The sequence below is a fragment of the Balaenoptera physalus genome (genome assembly GCF_965194825.1).
Source record: "Balaenoptera physalus genome assembly, chromosome: 1".
NCBI classification, from domain to species: Eukaryota; Metazoa; Chordata; class Mammalia; order Artiodactyla; family Balaenopteridae; genus Balaenoptera; species Balaenoptera physalus.
The window spans coordinates 105,857,888-105,873,009 of record NC_138882.1 but is presented as its reverse complement, the minus strand read 5'-3'; the positions used below and the strand labels follow the sequence as shown (position 1 = coordinate 105,873,009).

The following is a 15,122-nucleotide window of genomic DNA, read 5'->3' as shown; positions in this document are numbered from 1 at the left end:
AAAATTAAACCACATTCGACAAAATATGTGGCCACAGTAAAATATTTTACAAAAATAAAGTCTTTGCTTGGGATGATTGGTTTAAAATATACACACCAAAGATACTCCACTGTCAGGGAAAGCAGGTGGATTTTTGTTACCGTAAAAGCTAAGAGGTTACATAAGAAAACTTTGGTCTTTCAGTTAGTAGAATTTCCACACGCTCCAGTTCCAGATTATGTCAAGGATAAAGCAAGATTAAACCATTTTCTGTCCAGCTCCTTGGCTTTCTGCCAAAATTGTAGTGCTTCCTCATACCTGTCTTCTAACCTAAGCTAAATCCTTCCTACAACGGTTTTAAAGAATGTGCTATCCTAAGAGGGAAGGATCTTATAAAACAAGCATAGGAAGCAGAGCCACATACATAACAACAATGAAAACATGTATTGTTTTTTTTCTTTAATGGTCAAGGGTAACAAGAAATGGAAATAAAATTTTGAATATTTGGATAGTTTAATATTCATGAACATACGTGTCAAGGATAAAAGGGCAATCTTTTTTAAAAAGTTATTTTAAAACATATCTCATCAGGTAATTAGGTAATTTTACATTATTTAAGTCTATGTTAATATATATAATGTAACTTTCTTTCACCAAATCTTAGAAAAATTATGTCTTGTTCATAAAAACTCCTCTCAGGCAAAGCATCCATTAAAACAGAGAACAAACAAGTGGTTGCCAGAGGGGAGAGGGTGAGGTGACAAGTGAAATAGGTGAGGGAGATTAGGAGGTACAAACTCCCAGTTACAAAATAAATGTCATGGGGATGAAACATATAGCATGGGGAATATAGTCAATAATTTGTAACGTCTTTGAATGGTGACAGATGATAACTAAAAAATGTATCGCGGTGATCCTTTTTTACTGTATAGAAATGTTGAATCACTATGTTGTGCACCAGGAGCTATCATAGTGTTGCAGGTCAATTAAACTTAAAAAGCAAACAAACAAAGAAACTCATAGAACAGGAGATCAGATTTGTGAAGTGGTAATGGGGAGAAGGGGAATTGAATGAAGGTGGTCAAAAGGTACAGACTTCTACTTATAAGATAAATAAGTGCTAGGGATGTAATGTACAATACAATAAATATCATTAACACTTCACTAGCTTATATATGAAAGTTGTAGGAGAGTAAATCCTAAGAGTTCTTATTGCAAGGACAAATATCTTTTTCTTTTTCTTTTATTTCGTATCTATATGAGAGGATGGATATTCACTAAACTTATTGTGGTCATCATCTCATGATGTATGTAAGTCAAATCATCATGCTGTACATCTTAAACTTATGCAGTACTGTATGTCAATTGTATTTCAATAAAACTGGAAGAAAAAATAAAAATAAAACAAAAATCATTAAATTTAGGTAAAAATTAACGAGTGAAGAGGAACAGATAAAGTAGAAATGATGTCTTTGCCTCCCTTTGGTTCTTTAGTTCTTGTGATTCTCCAAAGATCTACATCTATACATCACCTTTTATTTTGTTCAACAGATGTGCTGTTTAAAGACGACAGTGTGGAGACATCAGGAGTCCTAATGAGTCAGATGATAATGCATATAACTTTCACACAGATCTGCATCACTGTGAAGGATTCTTGCTGAGAAACCTTACATAACTAATAACTGATACCAGTATACAAAACTAACCTATCACTGGGTCTGCCTTTGTATGCTTTATTTGAATTAAGTTACTAGAATTAGCTTGAAGATCTTCTGTTTTTGACTTGTGGTGTTTATTTTATGATCCACCATTTCTTTTTTGTTACAGATGAGAACTTTATATGGAAATGACTAATTGCCATGACTTTTGCTGATGAAAGGACTGATATATTTGTAAAGCTTGTTCCCAATAATATGTGATGATTAACACACACACACACACACACACACACACACACACACAGATCATATTTTTTCATATTAGTAATATAGAATTATTTCCAAGACCTCCCATCTATTTACTTATTCTTTATGTTCCAATTTTTACTTATGAAAGTTTCAGTATCAACAGACAAAACTATAATAATTAAGTTTTAGCAGTTAATTTTTCTTTCTATAAATGTATGTCTTCTGTGATTGATAATGTACATGAACTTTTATTTATATAGGAGATAGGCACTTGCCCATAATGTTGTAAGCATGTATTGTTTAAGCAATCACAATTTTCATATGTAATCTTTACAATAAAATATGAGATACAATGGGAGATACAAAGCCAATTGATAAGATTGTGCCAGATGTCATTTTTTTTTACTGAGACCTGTTGGCTTTTCAGATTTTTAGTAGATTCAAGGTTTCTTTTCTACTATTTTATGATATATGTTCTTAAAGGCTAGGCAACTATAACTTATTTGTGGATATATCCAGTGAAAGCCTCTGGAATATTTTAAATATTGTTAAGATGTAGTCATTTCTTCTTTCAAATTGTTTTATACGTGTCCCTTCCTCTTAAATCATGTAGGTGTAATTACTGTAATCGAAATCTGTATTATCACTCACTTAAATTTCCACAACAGTTTCATGATACTTGGTCCCCATTATCTGACTCATCTTACAGATCCATCCAGCATAGAATGCCTACTAGGTCCGTTCTGTAAAAACTGCCAAAAATAGTCATTCTAAACACAACTTTCATTGTGACTGTCTTACTCAAGAACCAACATTCATTTAAAATTATTTACTGCATGATATCCATGCTCTTTTGCATGATTTTCAAGCTATTACAACCCAACCCTAAACACAGGCCTTGGCCTCACACCAGGCCACGCCCTCTCATGACTGGGGCTTTATCAGACTCCTCCTCTTCTTCAGGTGCCACACCCACCTGTACCACTGGAATTCTTTCCTGGGTTTCCTCCTTAAAGTGGTCTTCCTTCTAACCTCCATACACACCCGTCCAAACTCTACAGATATTTGAAGAAGACGTGCCATCTTCTTCACAAAACACACTCACAAACCAGTATTAATTGCTCTTTCAGTTCTCCAAACATCTGTATAGTCAGAACCTTGATAATAAATTGTTTTTATTTTATTTTTTTAATAGATTTTATTTATTTATTTATTAAAATTAATTGATTTATTTATTTTTGGCTGCATTGGGCCTTTGTTGCTGCACGCGGGCTTTCTCTAGTTGCAGCAAGAGGGAGCTACACGTCACTGCGGTGCACAGGCTTCTCATTGCGGTGGCTTCTCTTGTTGAGGAGCACGGGCTCTAGGCGTGTGGGCTTCAGTAATTGTGGCATGCAGGCTCCAGAGCCCAGGCTCAGCAGTTGTGGTGCACGGACTTCGTTGCTCTGCGGCATGTGGGATCTTCCAGGACCAGGGCTTGAACCTGTGTCCCCTGCATTGGCAGGCGGATTCTTAACTACTGCTCCACCTGGGAAGTCCAAACTGTTCATTTAGATGTGACGGTTTTATCTCTTCTATTAATCTGTGATTAAGGATATAGCAAAGATACTTTCTGACCTAATTATTTTCTAAAGTTGAGTTTTTACTAGTGATGTTGCTAAATCATATCCTCAGTCATTGATTAACTGATAAGTGACCATCAAGTTTTCTGGCATTGATGTTCTATGATTCAATGATTCAAAACCACTTGCCTGCATCTTTAGAAAATATTAACTTCAAAATTCTGCCCCCCCTGCAGCTGCCCCCCTTCCACTCTTTCACTGCAGAGGGCCTGGGTTCAATCCCTGGTGGGGGAAATAAGATTCCCACAAACCGAGCAGCACAGCGAAAAGAAAAAAAGAAAAGAAAGAAAAGAAATGAGGATACTGCAGGGGTTGCCTATGTACTGATAACTGAACTTGGAATGTTTTAGCAGGATATATTCTGAAAGATTTTAAGTTGTGAATAATTCTGCAATCTCTGGATCTCTGGGTTGCAGCTGCATTGAAGAATCATTAGTTGTATGACCACTACAGAGATATGAGACCAGCAAAATATAAAATTTGAGAGACCCTAAAACCAGCTAAACTCATCCTTCTCGAGAGCAAAATACAACCTGGGGACTTGAGAAGCTCTGTCTGATGAATTCTGGATTCTTGGATATGGTATATGCTACTGCTTTTTTTTTGTATCCTTTGTGAATCTCTGCAAGGCTTGTATTTTATGTATTTTATGAGTCTGTTTGCTGATTTGGACATCTGTGATGCAATTTGTACAGTGTTTTACTTTTTGAAAATTAAATCTTTATAAAAGTCTTGTGGGGTAGGTAGCACATATCATTAGCCACGTTTTATAAAGGAACTTATGCTAAGGTGATGATAGTAGAGGTAGGAAATCTAGAGCAGTAGCAACTATTTATTTAGCTCTTAGTATATATCAGTGTGCTAAGCCCTTAATTAACTCATTTATTTTGCAGTTATCCAGCATGCAGAGGACTATTTACTTGAAACTAATAAAACTTAAGCTTCATAATCCTCTTTCACAGGCACCATCTAAGACCTTAGAGAGCTCCTAGAAATATGTTCATGTGGTCATATGATTGGTAAAATTTGCCAAAGATTCTTTAACCGTCATCAGCTAAGAACATAGTCTTTCCACTCTAACTTCTCCTTGGCATTCTTTCTTGTATTGGGTGGTGTGGAAGGAACCTGTAAGGAGGAAATTTAATTAGGGATTCTTTTATTTGGGGGTTGTGAAATATGCTTACATGGTAGAATATAATTACGTGGCTTTCAGTTATTATTTACTTATAATTAATGCCAGTATTCCCAGTATAGAAATGGTTTTCTGGAATAACCCTATCACCCACTGTGTTATGATAATGAAACAGAATTTATACCGTAGTATGCATGTGTCTTATGGTGCCCAGAATCTGAAATCTAGTGATAGTGGAGGAGAAACAAGGTAAAACATGTACAGAATCAGAGGCTATTCTGTGGAAAAGTCTCACAGATTTAGAGTGTGAAGTATAGTATGAAGGAAATATAATAGAGCTTTTCCTGAATTTAAAATAATCTAAAATTAAAAAGTACTCACCAATAACAGAATGTGACACTGAAACATCTCTAAGTGATCGATAATAAGAATTTTTAACCTAACATGTTAGAGAAACTTATTATTCCTATAAGAAATTTAAATTATAAAATTCTCATTTGAAGAGGCACTCAGAGATTGCAGCCAAAAAATATAAATAAATAAGTAAACAAATAAACACATGGATAAAAGTGTTACAGAAGTACTTCAGAGAATTAATAAAAACAATATTTTCCTGGATGCTCTGATACTTTTGGTATAGGTCCATTTTTTAATTTAATGATTTGTTATAATATCTTTACTTCTTCTAAATAGTAACTTTTGTATTTTTTATTTGTAATTTTGTATTATTTTTTTAAAGAGAATTGTACAAAACTTTACGTGCATCAGGCCCCGGACTTACCCATGCCTGCCAGGTCAATAATATTATCCATAATTTACACATGAATAACTTATACATGCTGGGCCAAGACTAGAATGTTGTATAATATGCTTTTTCCTTTCCACTTAGCTTCCTTTTGTCCAGATTAAATCAATTATAAGAGAGAGAAAAAAAGTTGATACTATGCCGAAGACCATATCCATACATGAAAGGTATAGAAAAGGATAGGTGATTTAGTTATTTATGCATTAATTCTACTGAGTGCCAAATTTGAAGCCATTTTTTTAAATGGACAAATGCAGCTTCCCCAATGCAGGTCAATATGCAAAATATTCTCTCATTGTTATGCATTCGTTAAAGTAAATACTCTGTTGTATGGGACTCCTCTTGATAGACAATATTATTTTATGTATGATTTAGAGACTATATTTCAAATAAAAGTTCTGGAAATTCTTTTAATGCTGAAATTATGAACATATGTTTGAGACTTTGTAAAACATTTAATTATGAAAAACATTCTTTTGAAATTTTAAATATACCCTATCTTTATTTTGTTAATAGAGTATTACCATGTGGTGTTTTTATTTTAGAAATGTGGAGAATTTAAACAACTAATCTCTGAAAGATAATATTCTTTTCCAAAAGTGTAAAACTATTCTAACCTGGATGGTCAAGAAACAAAACTGAAAGCCTTTTCTGCAATAGAGAGTAATTTAAAACCTGTTTAAGAAAGAGAATGACCAATCCAGGTAGACAAGACTTGAGTTTATTTATACGATTCATATCTCCCTTCTTGAAAGGACATTTACAAACTTGATTTCAAAAATAAAAGAACTTCTGAATGACAAATGTTCACGTTTTAATTTCAATATTACAGGTATGTTCTTTTGTGATAAATTATCAGTTGAAAATGTTCCAGTGAAATCTGCTATCAATTAACACTTCATATAAGAAATAATAAAACATTTATTTTCAAGTCTTACATATATTACTTAAAATAGATACAAAGTTCAGAGTGTAATTTTTAAATTTTACTGCTATTTCAAGCTACCTGAAAGAAAATGCCTTAGTGGAAAAAAATGTTTTGATTGTTTTTACTAAGCATGACTTTTAAAACAAGCACTGTTAGTCCACCCATATGTTATTTAGCAATTAGGTAGGTCAAATAATGTATGATATTATCTTGAAAGAAAAGAAATAATAGTTGTTGGGCAGGTGCAGGTAAAATAATATTTGGAGACTATTATAATATGCAACTTAGAATCAAATTCAAGAAATTGATTAAAAATATAACATTGAACAAATTCATAAATAATTGTTTAGTTTCCATCTTTTAATATTAACCTCAGTGGTTGAAGCACACTGAAAACAATAAGATAAGGTAGTAAAAAAAACTGTACATCTGATTGACTGCTTGATGGAGGCATCAATTTGTTAAAACAGCTTCTCACACATATTTTCCTGTCCAAAAATATAAACTTGCTTATTTTCCTCGTATACAAGTATCCTGTGAAATCCTGGACTCTGAAAAGAAAAAGATTGAGGTATAGCGTTGAATAAAGCATTAAAATGCATGATGTTTTTGGCTGAAATTCAGCAAAATTACGATCAGTAGAGAAGCGTTGATCGGAGTGTGCTTCCAAAAGTCTTCCAGGTTTTGCCCTCTGAGAAATTTGTTGGCGACATCAAATAATTGAACTCTTCAACATCAATATATACAAAGGCATTTTATTATTCATCAAAGGAAGGGAATTAGAGTCATCAGAAATTGCAACTTTATTTTTTCTTGATACATGTATTTATTGCCATCATAGTTCTGCAGTTGTCATAAAATTAGAGTCAGATGGAATTCAGAGACACATGCAAGTTTTGGAAATGGACACATAGATAACAGTATAGAACTGTACATAAAATAATTACAATTTATTAAACACACTGTTTTAGCACATCCTTGATGGATGGGAATGAGCACCATGTCTTTTATGAATATATATTTTTCTCTTTTTTTTTTTCTACAGCACCAAAGAAATCCAAATAGGAAAAGAAGAGATGAAAATTGGGAATCAAGAATAAGGCCTTTTTCCATCTTAGCCACACTGTCTTATATTTTTATGATTTTCAAAGCTTTTGTCATGTGATTCTGCTCCCACAAGAGCATCGATATTTCCTAATTGGTACATATATATGTAGCAAGTTATTTTCTACTCCATTCTTATTCAAAACTTGCATGTGGCATAAAATGGGTTGGTGGCACCAAGGTATATTTTCTGTTGATTTCATATGTTCTTTGTCCTAATCTTAGCCAAGAAAACAAACAGGACCAACTTCAAATCCAAACTTCTGATTCTGATCACCAAAGTCATTGATCATTACATCAACGATAGGTACTTGGTCAATTTTCGGTGTATTGATTTCAATCACAGTCTTTTCATAGCCTTTTCTGGACTGTAAAGTTAAGCAGAAATAAAAAGTTATACAATCATTTTATATTTTTAAGATATGTTATTTTTTCTTAAGCTTCTGAGTGGACGTAAGAAGGTAAGAAAGAAGAGAGTGGAAAACAAATTTGTCATTATCTTTGTAGTAATTAACTCTTCTTGTTATCACTGATGTCATATGTAGTTTTAAATTTTGAAAGTTGACCATATTTAATACTTAGCCATAATTACTCAAGATAATGCTCTAATATACTGCACAGTTGGAGAGAATCTTACTGAACTGAAAAATACATTTTAACATGAAAACTGATATTGGAACCGGGTCATACCCTTACATAAATAATATATCCTTACCATTATTATAATAATTCTTATATGTATATATACACACACATAAATATATATGTATATACACACACACATAGACAAATTTGCTAAGAAAAATTTGAACGCAGTATAGGAATTATAATGCAAGAAGTCTAAAGTTGAAGCATTTCTATTGCTATGTATTAATTTTATGAATAATTATCAATACATTATATTGGGAAATCCTAAACCCTTTCTCCTTTTACATGCATTATGGTCTCTTCTTTGATCTATGTGTAACCTACTCACTTTGTTTATTTGTAATTGTGACTTCTCTTCACTCATCAGCTAAGACAACAAGCTCTTTAGGATGCTCTATTGGTCATTTGCTCTTACGAAATTACCATATGTGTGAGAAAGACAGTTCCAGAGGATAAAAATAACAAAATGATAATAACTGTCTAAATTGTTGTAACATAGTACCAATAAGCATGCCCCTATAAGCAAAACACAGGGGTAAGAACTATCCATGGTATAAACAGTATAATGATGATTCCTTTATCTGTCATTTTAGAGTGCTGAATTAAGGAGGCAAATGAAATAAGGCTCTTGATTTTTTCTTTTTTTTTTTTTTCATTTCAGGAGTATCTAGCTGTAATAGTATTCAAATATCAGGAATAATTCCATAAAAATAACATATGATCCAAGACTACCTTCTGTTATGACTTTAAAAATGTGTCTATACGTATGTTTCAGAGTTTCTGTGTCTCTGTGTGTGTTTGTGTGTGAATATTAGTGGTCTCTAATATACTGTACTTTAATATGTCAGTGTTAAGCATCAAACCTTAATAACAATTGACATCCACTTCATGAGAGAAATCTGACTTAGGGCCAAAGTGGAATGGTTACACATTGCTTCTCACCTCTGTGAAAGAAGGCAAGCAGAGATTATACTCACCGCACAGCCATCATATAAGGCTTTGATGTAAGGGTTGTTGTCATAGGACATCTCCTCATCATTCGATCCCAGGAACCGAAGTGCTTTGTCATAGCTTCCTGATGACACATCGTACCAGGCTGCTGACTGATGACAGCTGTAGGTGAAATTTTGCCGAGCAGAAGCAGTCAGCAGTTTCAGGAATGTCATTTGCACCATATTAATGGAATTGCCTTCCACATCTAAATATGAAAGCTGGGAATAAGAGAATAAAGAGACACATAAAGACTCTTCTCCTCTTTTCTGTTATGAAAGAATAAAATCACTGTCAACAGTGAACTGTGATCCCAGAAGCATGTGGATGCATCAATAGACCCATTTTCACTTAATGAAAGAAAGTATGCATTGAGACTCAGAGGACCCAGATATAGGACTTTATGAAATCAGGATGTATTCCCACCTTAGGTACTGTCAGCAATACTTATTTTGGAAAAAAAATCACTTTACTTCTATATATACTTCATTTTTCTAATCAGTCAGTAAGTATTACAAAAAATGCCTTTGTTTCCAAGAAATCTTTCATTCTATTTGTGTATCTTTTTAAATAATAGAGTGGTAATATAGTAAAAATGAAAACTGAGGAATCTCAGTGCAATGCAAAGGTTAACTATTTTTATGTTGTTTGATTTCACCTATTTTCCTAATGTATCTACTTGACAAATTTTTCAACATGTTCCTGCATTTTTCATTTTGGCGGCACAGTCTTCAAAGAGGTTTTTGGTCTTCTAATTTTCAGCACAGACCTGCTTGTTTGTCTGCTCTTAGATGATGTACTTAAATTCATCATTGTATCACCAGCACCAAGCATATTGCCCAAGACACGCAAGTGAATATTTGTTGTCAGGAAATACTTATTTTGTATTTAGAGCAGGAAAACAGTCTTAATTGCAAATTATTAAGAACTCATTTGTCAAGCTCATAATTTGTTTTATTGGATATAAATAAAGTATCTGGGATCAGCTGAAACATAAACCTATATTTTAAAAAAAATTAAGAAATTCACCCAGATTATAGATTCACTCAATATAAAGGCAGTTATCTGTGACTTTCCTCCTTTTTGTTGATTTTACTTAATTCTTACTGATAAACAGTTCAGATGATGAGGATCCTTGAGAGGTTGGAGAAAAAAACAACAACAACTGGGAAATCCACTCTAAGGAAAACAAAACAAAACAGCAAAAAATAAAACCGCACACAGAGTTCTATCTGTGCATGTATCTTTATCTCATACAAAGATACAAATGTAACATGGATATTTAATATGTGACTGGAAGACTGAACTAGACAGTTATGTCAAGTGGAGAACTTCACTAATATGTGTAGGTTCTTATAGGATAATAACTGTGTAAATAGTCATCAATGGAAAATAATACCTTTTTTAAAGAACGTTAAACTATTGAATAATTATCTGAATAACTGAAAAACGTTCATTTAAATACATTATAATTAACATTTTAAACACAAATATATTTTTAAACAGCTTTTAAATGCAAATTTAGTTTTGGCGTCCAATCTTAAAATCTCTGTAAAATGATTGATCACGAACTGGTAATTGTATGGAAATCTTTAAGTAAACTTGTGCTACAATACATAAAAGGTCAGGTCAGTCAGTTAACTTTATTTCCAGATGTAACTATCGGAAAAAACATTTCACATTCCAAAAGTTCTTACTGAAAGTGCAAACAAAGAATAAATTAGTTTTCAAGTATAGCGAAAATGAAATAGGGTCAGAGATACTAAATAGACATTATATTTTCTACATCTGATATTTCTAACATAATCCATTTTTTTGGTATCTATCTCAGGTCCTTAGGGAAATGCATACTTTATTTGATCTTAATATTTTAGTAAATTTAATATATTTCCATTTATTTTGATACAAAAATTTTAGACTTCACTCTAAAATACCAAAGTTGTCTAAGAGGGAGGTGGGAGGAATTGGGAGATTGGGACTGACATATATACACTACTGATACTATGTATACAATAGATAACTATGAGAACCTACTGTATAGCACAGGGAACTCTACTCAATGCTCTGTGGTGACCTAAATGGGAAGGAAATCCAAAAAAGAGGGGATATATGTATACGTATAGCTGATTCACTTTGCTGTGCAGTAGAAACTGACACAACATTGTAGAGCAGCTATACTCCAATAAAAATTAAAAAAAAACAAGAAAAACACAAAGTGGTCTAAGATTTAGATAGAGCAAACTAGGGAATACATGGAATCCTGCTTTGTATAATTTAGACTTTCACAGTGAGGGTCTAGAGATTATATAATTTGAACTTGTATTATGTACGAGGTTCAAAATAAACCACTTCATGCTGAGGTAATAACATACCAGTTTTCCTCTCTTAAATTCACTAAACCAGCTTCTTGGTTTCTCCTTTGGCCATGATGAAATTCTTACCTGTTGCAAAGGAACAGGAGAATTAGAAAGTAGGTTAAAATTATGTACAGTATTGTTTATGTATATATCAGTAATTTTCAGTAAGACTAGGATGCTAAAGAGTTTTTAAAATGGTCTACCTTGGATTATACAAAATGAGATAAAGAGCAAAATTTGAGATAGAGCTTGTGAATTCCAATTTAGTGAAGACTGAGTCATTTTTTTTTTTTTCCTGTTTTCTTTAATTGCTCAAGAAGAAGGGGGTGGGAAATAACTTGGTAAAGGCATACTAAGGGTTGGCTGTAGGGGACATGGGTGGAACTCTTAGGTAACCCCTTGCAAAGGAAACCCTCACAATGCCAGCGGGCATCTGCCATCAAGGCAGATACCGTGAGTATTTCACAGCCACGGGAGGCATCCTGAAGCATCCAGCTAGTAACTCAGGGCGGGATGTTATGGAAAAGTCACTGGCAGGAAGCAAGCCCATTACTCCCTGCTGGGGAAAATGTTCAGAATCTTTTATAGATCTGAATTTATTGTTTTGCTTTACAAAGATCAGCAAAAATAAAGATATATAAGCTTCACTAGGTATATAGGCCTCACTATAGGGAATTTGAGTAATCCTGTAAGGGGAGGCATTTCCATTTTCCCACATTTCTTTGTGGGCTAGAGGAGCTTTATTCTACTTCCCCAAATGCAAAGTGTGGCTGGGAAACAGAAGTTGCTTTGTCTCCTGCCCCTACTACCCATCCTTCACTTACAAACTAAATGTCTCTCCTAAAGAGATCAGTCACACTTAAAGCTACTTGTTTCGTCTTAAGGAGTTTCCGTGCCTCTGCATGCCTACTCCACTTCCTAAGAAGAATGTGATTTACTAAAACAATACAAATAAAGTCAAAATTTCCCACCTATAAAATGTTTGGAGAATGTAATTATGCTAGTGAAAAATCTTTCCTTACATTAATAATTTGTCTGTAGCTTTAAAGATAGAACTCACATGTATTAATACTGCTAGGTGAAAATCAAGGAATGTGTCTGAAGAGACTAAACATTTAAAACGTACAAAAGTGCAGAGAATACTCTTATTTTATGTGAAAGAATCATTCTTTATAAAATTGTGTATTTTGAGCATAATATACAGCTGTGAGTTCTACCACGTGGTAATTGGAAAGAATACTACACATGCACTAAAATCTGAGAATCAGCTCTGCTGTGTCATGGAAAGCCATAGAATTTTAGAGAGCAAACAGGTACATAAAGAATACATCTGGGTAAAAACTAAGAAAAGAAGTATTTGTCAACTCTGTGTGTCACTTTGGTGTCTTATTCATATTTATGCAAATGAAATGCTCTAATTACCCTGTAAGAAAAGCAGATAAATGAAAATATGACAGTATAATTTTCCTGTTTAGTTCAATATTGCAAAAACATGGCAGGAACTGTCAACAGTCACCACCAAAACAGATTGGTACTTACGCCCTCTGACTTTCTGTCTGGATAAATGCAAGTCTCACCACCAGACGTGAAATTACAGTAAACTTTGAAGGAATCTCCTGAGCAACCTTGGTTAGGATCAATCCAATATTCACCTGGAAGTAGGAAAACATATGTCATATACAAATTTATACCAAAAACTGAATACATTATATACCAAATTTTATTAGAGAAATAAGGAAAAATGAATATTCATTCATCTTTTTTCGCATGAATCACTTTTATGTTTTTGGTCATATTGAGGTACATGTTTGAATACTTAAAGAGCAACGCTTTGTCTTTGCCAAATGCTCCCATACTCTCTGCCTGGAACATCCTTTTTTTTTTAATCTTAGCATGCCTATTACTTTTAGGTTTCGGCTTAAATGCCACCTCCTCAAATATTAACATTCTCTTATCTATGTGTAATAAATTGCAAGTACATTGGGATGAGATATACCTGACTCTAAATGCCATATGTATTATTTACTACTTAATTAATCTGAGCATAATAATCAATATATTTTTCCTTGATTTATTTATCTGTAATGATGGAGGTGAGAGTATCCACTTAGCCTCAAGTATCATACTTTTGCATTACTTTACAGGAAAAACTTCATGCAGTAAGTGTACTCCCCCTTTGAATGGGCTCATAAGAAGAAAGTCTATTTTATATATTTAAATGCAGTTTGCTATTAATTCTATCATCTAAATGGTACAGAACAAATTTTATCATGACGATTAATTTGGTGTTAGGTGAGTAAAGATGGTAAGTAGTGGGGTTGACAAAAAGTTATCCCTTAAGTAATAGACAATGGGGCTTTTATTAAGCAAGAATTATTGGGAGACAGACTTGATATACATGTGATGATTACTTTGCTTTCTTCCTACCATTTTTCATGCTGCCACTTCATTTCAAATATTAATTTGAATTATGTCAATCCACTGATTGTGAACTATGAACAACTTAAAAGCTCCAACTGCTTAGCTTAGTACTGGAACTCCTGAAAATCCAATGCCAGTTCGCTTTTTGAAATAAATTCTTTAACAAAAAAATTTACACTTTTTCTGATCATGCCACTAATAAATTCACATCTGGAACAAATTGAAATTCACAGGAAAAATTTATAAAAGAAAATAAAAATCATCAAAGATTTTACCAACTGGAATAGCCACTCTTAATCTTTGATATTTCTTAGGGTTTTAAAGAATATATAATTTTGAATTATATGGTAAGCATTATTTTTATCTTGTCTTATTCAGTCAACATTGTTACTAAATATTCTTACAAATAACATATGCTTAATTACTAATATACCTTTATGGCTTCATGCCATTTCAGCTTGCAAAAGATTTCATAGGAACCTTCTAATTTTGGATAGTAGAGGAAATCTGTATCTGTCATAATTTGCTATTATAAATACTTATGGTTTACCTGTCTCCATCATTACACAATAGTAGCCCGAGGGCATTATTCTTTCTATTTATCTGTGAATCTCTGCATGAATAACAGTGCCTGGCACCAATAAGTTAATAAATAAATATTTAATTGTAATTAATTAAAATTTAAGTAATTAAAGAATTAATAAAGCTAGTTAATGTATGGAAATCATAGGGAACTATAGTCCATAGTGAGCTTTCCATCCCCAACATTTACAAAATTTTTTTCTTGACTGCTCAGGTTCTAATTAATCACACGTTGTTTTATGTTGTCAGTACACGCTGTCATCTTTTACATTTGATTTTCAGTCGCATATGTATGATCATATTAGCTAGATCAGAAGTTTGGGTCATTCTCCTTATAAATCACTGAATTAACATGAAACTAAATGTATCTTTTTCAAATAAATATATTATAAATTTGAATACATTTGATAGCAGTTTGTAAAGCACCCTTAATAATTACCTGTGTTTTCCTTTTAACAGGCTGTGCTTGATTAAGATAGGAGATTTTAAGACATTCTTTGTCATAAAAAATGTCTCTTCCTGAATTGCGTGAAACTTTTCTATCTATACTGAGTTATTTAGATCTCAGTTACAACATTCATTATATGATCGATAGTGGGAAATAATGTAGTCCCACAAGTAAACAGAGTGGCAAACTATTTCCACAT

The 15,122-nt window shown here is 32.9% G+C and overlaps 1 protein-coding gene across 1 annotated transcript in view; it reads right to left on the bottom strand.

Moving 5' to 3' along the window:
- Positions 1-6,150: 6,150 nt before the first annotated feature.
- The window catches only part of COL11A1 (collagen type XI alpha 1 chain), a 214,605-nt gene continuing 205,633 nt past the window's right edge, over positions 6,151-15,122 (bottom strand). Inside the window, exons 64-67 of the mRNA XM_082451859.1 lie at positions 13,012-13,124; positions 11,488-11,556; positions 9,103-9,336; positions 6,151-7,845 (exon numbers count right to left, since the gene is read on the bottom strand). Coding sequence (XP_082307985.1) covers positions 7,699-7,845; positions 9,103-9,336; positions 11,488-11,556; positions 13,012-13,124 — 563 coding nt within the window. The 3' untranslated portion in view covers positions 6,151-7,698. The remainder of the gene's footprint in view (positions 7,846-9,102; positions 9,337-11,487; positions 11,557-13,011; positions 13,125-15,122) is intronic.